We start from the raw sequence: 11,415 nt of genomic DNA on the forward strand, positions 1-11,415 counted from the left end.
GGGAGGTAGCGTAACAGCCAGAGCACAGCTGGAAAACACAAGGCCGAATTAAATGTTGACAGGTAGGATCATCCCCTCAGGGGTAAAAGCGTCTTTTCATGCCTCCCTTGGATGGAGACAAAAGCACCACGGCGGCAGCAGTGCACCGTCCCTCAGTGGATTAATGCGTCCGGCCACGGTCTCTCTCGTTGACCCCTTGCGTACATACGGCTGCGTACCGACTTGTATCGTACGTGTAGACTCCCGCATACGTTTGTATATACGTTCAAACATGCGCGCGTATACACACACACGTACAACAAAATAGGTACACGTACATGCATACATACGTACGTACGTATGCATGATAGAGATCGGTTCAGTTCTGATATTATATAATCAACTAGCACACATAATTACGTAATTATTAAAATCATCGTGATTTTAGATTAATGCGAAATCTTGGTGCGATAATGCACAATGCATGCATTCCAATTTCGAAACACAAGGAGAAGATCTAGAAAAAATATTAATTTATACCACTACGTATAGTTTATTAAAAGACAATGCATATGATTAGCGATAAGTGCCAACAGCTAATCATATTATATATAGTAGAAATAATTAATGAAATACACATTCGATATATAGTTGTACCGACTGCATATATATAAGTTAAAGAGAAACTCGACCTATGGTTTCCCGAGTCAATAACCTAAGAAATTCAGTTTTAGATTATTTTTCTCGGATATTTCATATTAAATTCTGATTTTATTGGGGAAAAAAAAACAAAACAAATAAACTTGTTCAAGTAAAATACGCATTTGTAACAAAAAAAAAACAAGCATGATCATTGATCATGCCTGTTTTAAAACCTCGCAAATTATTTTTTACATTTGGTTGTTATATTTCAATTGGGGTTCAGTTCGGATATTATTGTATATTATTCGGTTTTTTTTAAGAAGCTTTCACGAATATCGAATATCTATAATCTATGTAAGAAGAATAATGTAGAGGGAAGGGAATGGTGAATTTGAAACATGAAAACTGATGATGAAGGGGGAAAATCTCCAGGTGAGATGGTTAAGGGCATGGCGAGAAACCATGAGGTTTGGGGTTCGATCCCTACCGCCTTCTTAAAACTCTCACATGTCGTCTGTCAGTTACGACTGATTTACCTCCCGCGTGTGTGTTGCAGGCTCGTGCGCGTGAGTTTGTGGTTTTCCTTGGTCTGCGATGTCGTCCTCGTCCGGCCCATTGAACTGTGAGATGTTACGGTGTCCGGTGTCCTACCCGAAGGGTTGTAGGACAGGTTCCCCGATGTATCCAAAAAAATTGATGATGAAGTTTCACATTGTGGGTTTTAAATTTTAATGGAATCTCTTATTGGATACCTCCTTGTGGTTCGCAGACAAGTACAACTAGCTGTACTCCGGACCACGTAGATATTGACTTGTAAAGTGTCAGTAAAGAGTTCTGTTCTTATGTCATAAATGTTGAACAGGTTTCTTGAAAAACCAAAGGCGGCACCAACACAAGGTACTACGGAAAATAAGATCCGGGGAATTAATTAATTAATTAATTATTCTGAATCTGGTGGTCATGAATGAAGCACATGGGTGCTTGCGATGAGTTTTCGAGACAAATTAAGTTTTGCATGATTATGCAACTAATGCAAAAAAAAAAACATTAGCCGGATGCAACGGTATTCCACTAACACCATGAAGGTTGATGACTAAAACATAGTCCCTCGTTTATAAATAAATGAAGAATAGATATCGTTTTAGATTTTATAAATTATTTATAAAAAAATTAACAATTTTACCCTCTACCAAAAATATCTAACTTGAATATGGTGTTAAATAATGATAACGGTGATCTGCATTGGCATATACATTCATACGTCAAAACACGATTTCAAAATTTGGTTCCACCGAATTAAATAAAATGGTAGCTCTCCTAGAGGCCAAACAAGTCAGAGAACACAGCCAAAATTCCAGAGATAACAAAAAAAAAAAAACAAAAAAAAACAATCTTTCACGGCCTAAACGCATAGAACCTATGTGAAGGTAATAATATGAGTAAGGAGAAAGAGAGCTTATTATGGTATTAGTTCATTCTGCGGATGAGCTCGTTGATGTAGTTCTCTCTGTTCCCGGCATCTCCTCCTTCAACATAGTGGTTCCTCTTCTTCTTCAGCCCCCCGAGCGGAGCCTTGAGCTGGAATGGCCACAGAAAGTTGTTGGCTTCCTTGAAGTGAGGACCGACCGTCATTATCTCGTGGATGAGATCCTCCGTGCATATTATCCCATGTTTCCCCAGCGCCTGCTCGCAATGGCAAAGCCGTGATTAAGCAGGGAACGATATTTATACCTACTCAAGCATTGATCTTTAAACCTTGCGAAATAAGATTCTTGAGAGTCGATATATGCACTCATAACCACAACTTGGTTTCAACCAGACCTATTAAGAGGATATAGTATGTTATTTACCTGTTCGATGATAGAGTTGTCTGTCAAAGCAATCCTCTGGTGGTTCAGCTTTCCATATCCTCTTTTGTAAATCAATTCCTTCACACTCTTCAGGTTGGGGTATCTGTGAAAAGAAGGGTTTATTGCTTGTGAAAATAAAAGCGAAACAAGTGCGTTCATCATTAACATCAACATCGCCTTAATCCCAAGTTGAAACCAGTGCGTTAATTGGAGGAAAAAAGTGGTACCCATAGGTCACATAAGGCTCAACCCGGTGAAGCATGTTCATAGTTGCCTTGTTAACCTTCAGAAAGACACCATTGAAGATCTGAAAAACAAAAAAACAACACCTCGTCAGGGATGACTCAATTGATAGATGTAAACTGGCCTTTAATGGTAAAAGTCCTAAGGATAAGATGGTTACCTGTCTCAAACGCAAAAGCTGCAAAATCTTCCGAGTCTTCGGGTCAATAGCATTGATACTGGTGGCAACAAGATAAGAACACCGTAAGAAATCAGTACAAAGAATAGAACCATGCTCCATGCTTGATTCAAGATATTAGAGGGCTCGTACCCTCTGATACGGACAATGAAGAGCAGTTTTGCCTCGGGATCCACATAAAAGCCTCCTTTCAACTTTGCTTCACGCTTCAGCTGGATCAATTCCCTTTCCTGGAGAAACCGATATTGCACATTTCCATGAATTAAGGTTTCTCTCAGAAGTGAAATCGCAAAATCAATTAATAGAAGATTTATACCTTCTCCTTGTACTCCTTATCATAGTTCATAGCTCGGTTGAAAATGAGCTTCCGGTTCTCAGCATTTTTCTTTTTATCAGCCTCGAGCTCTTGTTTCTTGGCAAGCTCCCATTGCCCTTGCCTCTTTTGCTTCTTCAACACCGACTCAGGAACAATGGCTTCAGTCATTTTCCTGAATTGTAACAGAACCAAAAAACAATACCCTATCCTGCTTTCATCAGAATAGTAAACAAGAGTTTGAATTCAATCACACGTATTCTTAAAGACAGAAATCCAGGGACAGCTATCACAGAAAACATGCTTTATATATCACTTGGAAAAAAATTCATCTTTGGAGTATAAACATTTCTTTCAATAAACAACTCCTCGAAATTCAATCGATTCAAAAAATCTCATGATCGAGCTTTGGGCGATGACATTTAACTACGTATAGTTTGAATATGCGTTGCAATACCAAAGTGGTTTAAGAAAATATCCCAAAAAGAACAACCTTGGCAGTAGCCATAATCCACAGAGATTTAAGCGTTCACTGACAGTGATTAACACACTTGAATTCTCTCAACTACTGAGATGTTAGATCACAAGATAATGTCACGAAACTTTCATACGGATTCAGAATTTCAAACCTATGAGGCCAAATAGGGTTATAACAAATCGAAACTCAGAAACTTCTCACGAAAAATTCGTCCGAAATCCGCAGATCCACGGTGTTAGCGGCCGCGCCACTTGATCCACCGGAGATATAGTCGGATTCGAGACAGAAAAGAAGAAGAGACTTACCGGGGACGATTGAAGGTTGAGACGGAGAACGAGACGACCGGAGGCGGCGCAGCACAAGAGAGAAATGATGAAAACAGATGAAACCTAAATCCTCCTTAAAATATCAGACCAACGGGTTATTAGGGTTTCTTTTTCTTTATTTCCTTTTTCACTACCAAAATATTGGAAAATCCCTTTTTTGGCTCAAATTGTCTATAGTATTAAAAAGACCCACCAAATAATAAACTCAATACCACATCAATTTTTTTTCATTCCATTAAAGTTTTATGCAGTCTCTCTTGTTTTATTTTTTTCCTTGTAACCCCATAGCCTTTCGTTCCATAATTATCTGGGTTAATTTGTAATTTCAATTGTTTAAGGTGAAAATGGAGATTTCAAATATTTTTGAGAGGCAAAAATGTAAAAACAAAAGTATAAAGAAACCCTAATGTCTCGCCTTGAGACCATAACGAGATTCTGGGTTTCTTCGTTCCCTCTGCCTCTCTCTCACTTCGATTCCGCGCCGCTTCATCACCGGTAAACTTCTTCGTCTTCTCCTTGTTCTTCCTAGCTTCGTTGTATTCCTATTCTTTCTTCTTTCCTTCATCATGGGCGCTGTCAGAGCCCGGTGGAGCAATGGGGGGCATGTCGTGGTTATCGTGAGGGAAATTTGGAGTTTTGATCTGTTATCTATCCCTGTCTTGTCAAATCGATCATGTACCTCGATTTCTGAGTAAATATTCGCCATAAGACTGATAATGGCTTAGTCACTGTAAAAATGATTGCGACTTTTATGGGTCGTAGCCCATTGCTAAGGTTTTCCTGAGTTGAACAAGCATTGCTCTGAATGAAATCCTTATCCTTGGCACTTGTTTTCCCGAGTGTTCTAGGGCGGTTGAGCTTGGTGTCTGTGTTTTTTCTCTTTCTATATCGTTCAATCTTATCTTGATGTTGTTTTCTAACTCGATTCCATTGATTGATGAAGAGGTTGAATATTCTCCATGAGGGGAAGGAGCTACACTCCTTCACCGCCGAGGGGTTATGGCAGGGGGGGGGGGAGCCCTAGCCCTCGAGGACGGTATGGGGGCCGTGGCAGAGACTTGCCTACAAGTCTTTTGGTCCGCAACCTACGCCATGATTGCAGGTACTTTGTTTGCTTCTCCCTTATTGCAAAGGCTTTCAGAAAGAAAATGCATGTAACGTGTTCTCAATGGCTTTCAGATCTTTTATTCATTGCTCCTCCCTACTTGTATTTGCAGGCCGGAAGATCTCAGAAGGTCCTTTGAGCAGTTTGGTCCTCTCAAAGATATCTACCTGCCGAGAGATTATTATTCCGGGTGAGCAAGTCCAGTGTATAAGATGATGCATAAGTGTTTTGGTTGGGTAGTATCTCAAACCTTTTCTTTCTAAACCACCTTTCTTGGATATTTTATTCACACCTTTCTATTTCTTTCTTTTGCCATTCCCTACCCTCTGCGTGTTGCTTATGGACCTTAGGATTGTTTTATGTTAACTTCCAAAATCCCATCCTTTTTTGTTGCATTTGGAAAGATTCATTGATGGTATTTTACATGTGACCACCCTTCTAGTGTGTTAATTGAACTTGTTGAGGTTCAACAGTGAAACTAGAGAATTGAAGACACCAAAGAAGTAATTAGAGTTCTTTTGAAGATGATGTAAATGGTAAATGAAGATTGGAAGGAAGTGGGTTTGATTTCAATTTGAAGATGTATCAAGTCTTGCAAGGTTTGCAGGCAAGTGCTTGCTTTTCCAGTTTATCATCATGCCTTATGTTGCAGGGGGGATCTCAAGTTTCATTCCAACGCTTATTGACAGATAGGTACATTTCTTGAGTGGATTGGTTTCTTGGTTTCTAGTCTGATGAGATGTTTTCCCTCTCTTTGTCTTTTATGCAGAGAACCAAGAGGGTTTGGCTTTGTCCAATTTGTGGATCCTGCAGATGCTGCTGAGGCAAAACATCACATGGATGGGTATCTTCTTCTTGGCCGTGAGTTGACTGTCGTATTTGCCGAAGAGAACAGAAAGAAGCCAACCGAAATGAGGGCAAGGGACCGAGGAGGAAGGTGAGATGACTGACCTTATCTTCTTTACATCTTTTTCTACATTCATGTGATGCTTTGGTCAGTGCCTTGTGGGCATAAGAGTTGTCTACGATTTCAAGAAATGTCACAGATTCTCGGTCTTTAATTGTTTGAAGGAGCAGATTCCGTGATAGAAGGCGTAGCCCCCCACGCTCACCTCGTTATTCTCATTCTCCACCTCCCCGGCGTGGTAGATCTCGATCCAGAAGCCGTGACTATTACTCTCCTCCCCCTAGGAGGCATCACTCAAGGTCTCTATCTATCTATCTACCTTGTTTTTGTCTGGAAATCATGCAATGTGTGATGAAGGTAGGAATCACACACATTCTCAATTAAGCTGTGGCATCAGCATCGTGGCTCATCCAAGTATTTTTTGGTGCTGATCTTGAAGGAGAATGCTTATCACGATTTCCATTGATAAAAACATTTCTGTCAACTGGACCGCCCGTTTTATAACATGATCCCCTCTGGGTGTAGGTCTGTCTCGCCCCGAGATGAGAGGCAGAGGTCGTACTCACGGTCACCAGCCCGCAATGGCTCAAGGGGACGCAGTGGAAGTCCACCGAGAGGCAGAAGCCCGAGCCCCAGAAGAAGCGTGAGCCAGAGCCCGAGAAGAAGAAGGAGCTACACTCCAGAACAAGCCAGGAGCCGCAGCCAGAGCCCTCGAGGAGGAGGTGAAAACTACGGCAGGGGGCAGAACATGGACCGCTCTCCTAGCCAGTGATGATGATTAATTAGCTCAGCTCACCCCTCTGTTGGTCTCATCAAAGACATCTTTGTAGGGTTATATCTTGTTTGTGTTAGACTTGGACCCATGAAGGATATCTCCTGAAACATGTTACTGTGTAAGATTCGGATGGTTTCAAGTTCATGTGTTGTGTCTTTTTATGTGGATTTAGATTGGTCACGAAAGGAGAAACCTTTTTTGTGATTTTGGCACTGGCCCTTTTCGCTTTCCAGCTAATTCCCTCCCTGTTTTCACTGTGCGTATGCTTCCTTTCTTGAAGAATCAAAGAACGGTTCGATACCCAGAAGAAAAAAAAAACATTTTTTCATATCAATCATCTTCCTAAACCAAAGCATTACGTCCCCTTAGTTTATTCTAATTGTCAGGAGGAAAAATGGGTAATTTTTCATTTCCCGTGTTCTTTTCTTTTTCTCGTTCATCCGTTCGTACAGGTACACTCACGGATGACCGGAAGACCGAGGAAGCTCGCACGCTACCGAGGAACTCCGCACGCGTCCGAGAAATCCTGTCGCACAGCTCGAGAAACTTCGGACCTGCTCAGCAAACCTCGGCCAGCTCGACACTTTGCTTCGCACGCGTCCGAGGAAGTCCGCACCCGTCCAGCATTCTGCGGCCAGCCCAGCATCTTCTTGCGGACGCACCCGAGAAGCTCTAGCACGGGACAACTCCGGCCCAGGACCAAGGACGGACATGGACCACCCATCCCAGACCTCTTGACACCCTCCAGCTCGCGTCCAAGCCACGTCCAAGCCCAGGCCACGTTCGGACCACCCCATGACCAAGATTGGCCCAAAACCTCGTCCATGGTCCATGACAAGTTCATGGACGTGTCCGAGGCTTTGTCCATGGCCAATTCTTGGCCCATGGCCCATTAGAATACTTAGGCGTGTTTCCTTTTCACTTTAGGCATGTTCTAGGTCTTTCTTTTCTTGTTTTAGGCAAGTAGGGTCCGAATGGGAAATAAGGGAAGTAGAATTGTTAAGTTTCCTTTTTTGTGGAGATGTGGTAAGACCTATAAAGAGGCGCCGGCCACAAGAGGGAAACCTAAGCTCGAAAACCCCCTAATTTCTCCTAAGGCTCCGAAACCCTAGCTTACATCGGTGGCCATCTTCTTTGCTCCTCTCCACCGGCGGCTTTCCAACCACCGCGTGTAGAGCTTGTTACGGGCCACCGATCCCCTTGTACTCTTTCTTTGATTAATAATAAAACCCCGCCGTACCGTCGGCGTTCTCTTCCCTCAATCTCTCGGACTTCTCCAGTTTTTCCCCGCGAACCACACGCAATCTCTCGGGCCAAACCCTTGAGATCGGCTTAGTTGGGCTCCTCGGCATCCTCACACGTCCACAGTACGTTCGGATCGCCCTCGGACCTTCCCACAGGCCCAGCTGCCTCACGGATTAGCCTAATCTAACCCTAGGCCCGTGACATTTGTGGTATCAGAGCCTGGTTCGCTCACAAACGGACCAGGTCTCATCACCGCTTCCGCAACACACACCCTTCCGAGAACCGAGAGAAGACAAGAGATTCGACACCATGTCGAGCCAAGATGGAGTCAACAACCAGTCCTTGGAGCACCAATCCGAGACTGAGAATGGGCGTGGACGAGGCACAGACCTCGGTCCCACGACACGAGCTAGAGCACGCGCAACCGAGGCCCAAGCGGGAACCGTAGAAGCACGTCTGCGGGCTCTTGAGGAGGCCGAGGTTGAGCAAGACGCACGCACGGATGGTCTTGAGCAGGAGATCTCCGCTGTGAGTGAGTCGACCAAGCATGTCCTAGACAACTTGGAGCAGCAAGCCCGAGCCGATAGAGACATGACCGACGAAAACTTTCGTCTTGTTCGTGAGAACCACGACCGCGAGGTAGGTGATCTACGTACCCTAGTCCATAATCTAACTCGTGAATGCAGGTCCCTTCGTGAGATGGTGCAACAAGCCCCTGTCCATGACCGAGACCATGCACCGAGGGAGCAAGTCATCCGCGGACCCGAGCCAAAGCCATACAATGGAGCGAGGAACTCTTCTACGGTAGAATCTTTTCTCTTTAGTATGGAACAGTACTTTGATGGTGCAGGGGTCACGGGTGAGATGGCCAAGGTTAAGGGCGCCGGGAACTACCTCCAAGACTTAGCACAACTATGGTGGAGAAGGACCTTGTTGGACCAAGAGCGCCGGATCACCACTTGGGATCAATTCAAGGCTGCCTTGCGTCAACAATTCGTGCCTTCCAATGCAAGGGACGAGATACGGACACGTTTCCGTAGGCTTCGACAATCAGGAAGTATCTCGGACTATGTCCGAGAATTCTCTTCCCTTTTACTCGAACTTGGTGATGTTAGTGATCAAGACGCCCTCTTTCACTTCAAAGACGGGTTAAAAGACTTTGCTCGTCTAGAAGTGAATAGGAGGGAAGCTAACACGTTGAATGCAGCTATTTCTGTTGTAGAGGGACTCACGGACTACAGCGCAACTCGTCCTAACCTCCCTCACAAACCGAGAGACGGGAACAGGCCGCGTCCGAACCCCTCTCATCATGGACAGCCACGGACAGATAGACCTAGTCAAGGGAGCTTCAATGGGCCCAACCGAAAGGCCAAGCCTCCCCCGAGTCCATGCTTCCTATGCCAAGGACCTCACTGGGTCCGTGACTGCCCAAAACAGAAGAAGATGAACGCAGTGACCAGCCAACCAAGCAAGGGCAAGGGCAAGGTCACCGAGGACGAAGGCCAAGCCATCGTCGGGTCTTTACACCGCTTTGGGACGCTGTCCAAGCCAGCCATCCCCGAGGATGACAAGAACACCGAGACCAAGTCCAAGGGACTCCTCTACGCAGACGTAGAGATATACGGTAAGATCGTTCCTGTCATGTTTGATACCGGTGCCTCACACAATTTCATGGATGCAGGAGAAGCTAAGAGGTTGAAACTCCGAGTGGACGGGAGTGGAGGAACGGTGAAGCCTGTCAACTCGCCTGCCCAAAACGCGTCCGGCATCGCCCGCGATGTTCGGATTCAGATTGGGGATTGGGTTGGGAAGACCGACTTCACCATCCTCCCAATGGACGACTTTCGGGTTGTGTTAGGACTTACGTTCTTCCGCTCCGTTAGCACGTTCATTCCCGCATCCACAACGACATTGGTGATCATCGACAAGGACAAACCCACCATAGTCCAACTCAAGGCTGCTCCGACCGCATCCACCACCCTCACGGCCATGCAATTCAAGAGAGGAGTCAAGAACTCCGAATCTTTCTTGGCCACCGTCCGAAACCTCAACCAAGGAGAAGAGACGGACATGCCGGATCAACCAGCGATCCCGGCCGAGGTAAGGCATGTGTTGTTTGATTTTGCAGATGTCATGCCCGAGGAACTTCCCAAGAAGCTTCCCCCGAGACGTGGCATTGATCATGCCATCGAGCTGATCCCCGGAGCTAAACCACCAGCCATGCCTCCCTACCGAATGGCCCCTCCCGAGCTAGCCGAACTCAAGAGGCAGCTAGAAGATCTCTTAGAGGCCGGATACATCCAGCCCTCCAAGGCTCCCTATGGCGCTCCCGTTCTCTTCCAAAAGAAGAAGGATGGATCCCTAAGGATGTGCATCGACTACCGAGCATTGAACAAGGTAACGGTCAAGAATAAATATCCTATTCCACTAATAGCCGATTTGTTTGATCAGCTCAAGGATGCACGAGTGTTCTCCAAGCTCGACTTGAGGTCGGGATACTACCAAGTGCGCATTGCCGAAGGAGACGAACCAAAGACTGCGTGCACAACAAGGTATGGTTCCTTCGAATTCAAGGTAATGCCCTTTGGCCTCACTAACGCTCCGGCTACATTCTGTACCATGATGAACCAGCTATTCCATGAATATCTTGACAAGTTTGTTGTGGTATATCTAGACGATATCGTTGTGTACAGCCGAAATTTGAGTGAGCATGTAGGTCACCTTCGGACCGTTTTGAGTGTCCTCCGAGACAACGAGCTATATGTCAAACTCGAGAAGTGCAGCTTTGCCCAACAAGAGGTGGAGTTTCTTGGCCACTACGTTAAGGAAGGACGACTCTTGATGGACCCGAAGAAGATCAAGTCAATCCGAGAGTGGGTTGTACCGAGGACTCTCCCACAGTTGCGATCCTTCCTTGGATTGGTCAACTACTACCGAAGGTTCATCCTCGGTTACTCCTCGATAGCAGCCCCTCTCTCGGACATGTTGAAGAAGGACAGGAAGTGGCAATGGACAGAACAATGCCAGGCCGCCTTCGACCGTCTTCGGACCCTTGTATCCGAAGAACCCATCATGGTTTTGCCCGACATTGGCAAACCATTCGAGGTACATTCCGATGCCTCCGACTTTGCAATTGGTGGTGTTCTTATGCAGGAAGGACATCCCATAGCCTACGAGAGCAGGAAGCTCAATGACGCCGAGAAGAAGTACACCGTCCAAGAAAAGGAGATGACGGCAATCGTCCATTGTCTTCGGACATGGAGGCACTACCTTCTCGGGTCATCATTCGTGATCAAGACCGACAATGTGGCAACGAGTTACTTCCAAACGCAGAAGAAGCTCAGCCCTAAGCAAGCCCGATGGCAGGACTGCCT

General features: G+C 45.4%; 3 protein-coding genes across 6 annotated transcripts in view; 2 read left to right on the forward strand and 1 right to left on the reverse strand.

The window, feature by feature from the left end:
* Positions 1-1,854: 1,854 nt before the first annotated feature.
* LOC104815663 (60S ribosomal protein L7-2-like) lies at positions 1,855-4,089 on the reverse strand. Of its 3 annotated transcripts, none has more exons than XM_010544155.2 (7): positions 3,989-4,089; positions 3,209-3,380; positions 3,025-3,122; positions 2,875-2,932; positions 2,699-2,778; positions 2,472-2,574; positions 1,855-2,304 (listed from the first exon to the last, which is right to left on the reverse strand). In XM_010544155.2, exons 2-7 carry the CDS (start codon positions 3,374-3,376, stop codon positions 2,089-2,091), a joined length of 723 nt encoding a protein of 240 aa, XP_010542457.1. In that variant the 5' UTR covers positions 3,377-3,380; positions 3,989-4,089; the 3' UTR covers positions 1,855-2,088. The 3 variants fall into 3 exon arrangements, with proteins under 3 accessions (XP_010542457.1, XP_010542455.1, XP_010542456.1); XM_010544153.2 differs by having other exon boundaries at positions 3,209-3,416; XM_010544154.2 differs by having other exon boundaries at positions 3,209-3,411; positions 3,989-4,084.
* Positions 4,090-4,402: 313 nt separating this feature from the next.
* LOC104815664 (serine/arginine-rich SC35-like splicing factor SCL33) lies at positions 4,403-7,004 on the forward strand. Of its 2 annotated transcripts, none has more exons than XM_010544157.2 (6): positions 4,403-4,504; positions 4,953-5,111; positions 5,227-5,304; positions 5,884-6,051; positions 6,186-6,320; positions 6,547-7,004. In XM_010544157.2, the coding sequence occupies exons 2-6, from the start codon at positions 4,969-4,971 to the stop codon at positions 6,791-6,793; spliced, it is 771 nt and encodes a 256-aa protein (XP_010542459.1). In that variant the 5' UTR covers positions 4,403-4,504; positions 4,953-4,968; the 3' UTR covers positions 6,794-7,004. The 2 variants fall into 2 exon arrangements, with proteins under 2 accessions (XP_010542459.1, XP_010542460.1); XM_010544158.2 differs by having other exon boundaries at positions 4,404-4,504; positions 6,192-6,320.
* Positions 7,005-8,350: 1,346 nt separating this feature from the next.
* The window catches only part of LOC104816062, a 3,938-nt gene continuing 873 nt past the window's right edge, over positions 8,351-11,415 (forward strand). Inside the window, exon 1 of the mRNA XM_019202762.1 lies at positions 8,351-11,403. Coding sequence (XP_019058307.1) covers positions 8,351-11,403 — 3,053 coding nt within the window. The remainder of the gene's footprint in view (positions 11,404-11,415) is intronic.

This window comes from Tarenaya hassleriana, unplaced genomic scaffold (genome assembly GCF_000463585.1).
Source record: "Tarenaya hassleriana unplaced genomic scaffold, ASM46358v1 Cleome24, whole genome shotgun sequence".
Classification (NCBI taxonomy): domain Eukaryota; kingdom Viridiplantae; phylum Streptophyta; class Magnoliopsida; order Brassicales; family Cleomaceae; genus Tarenaya; species Tarenaya hassleriana.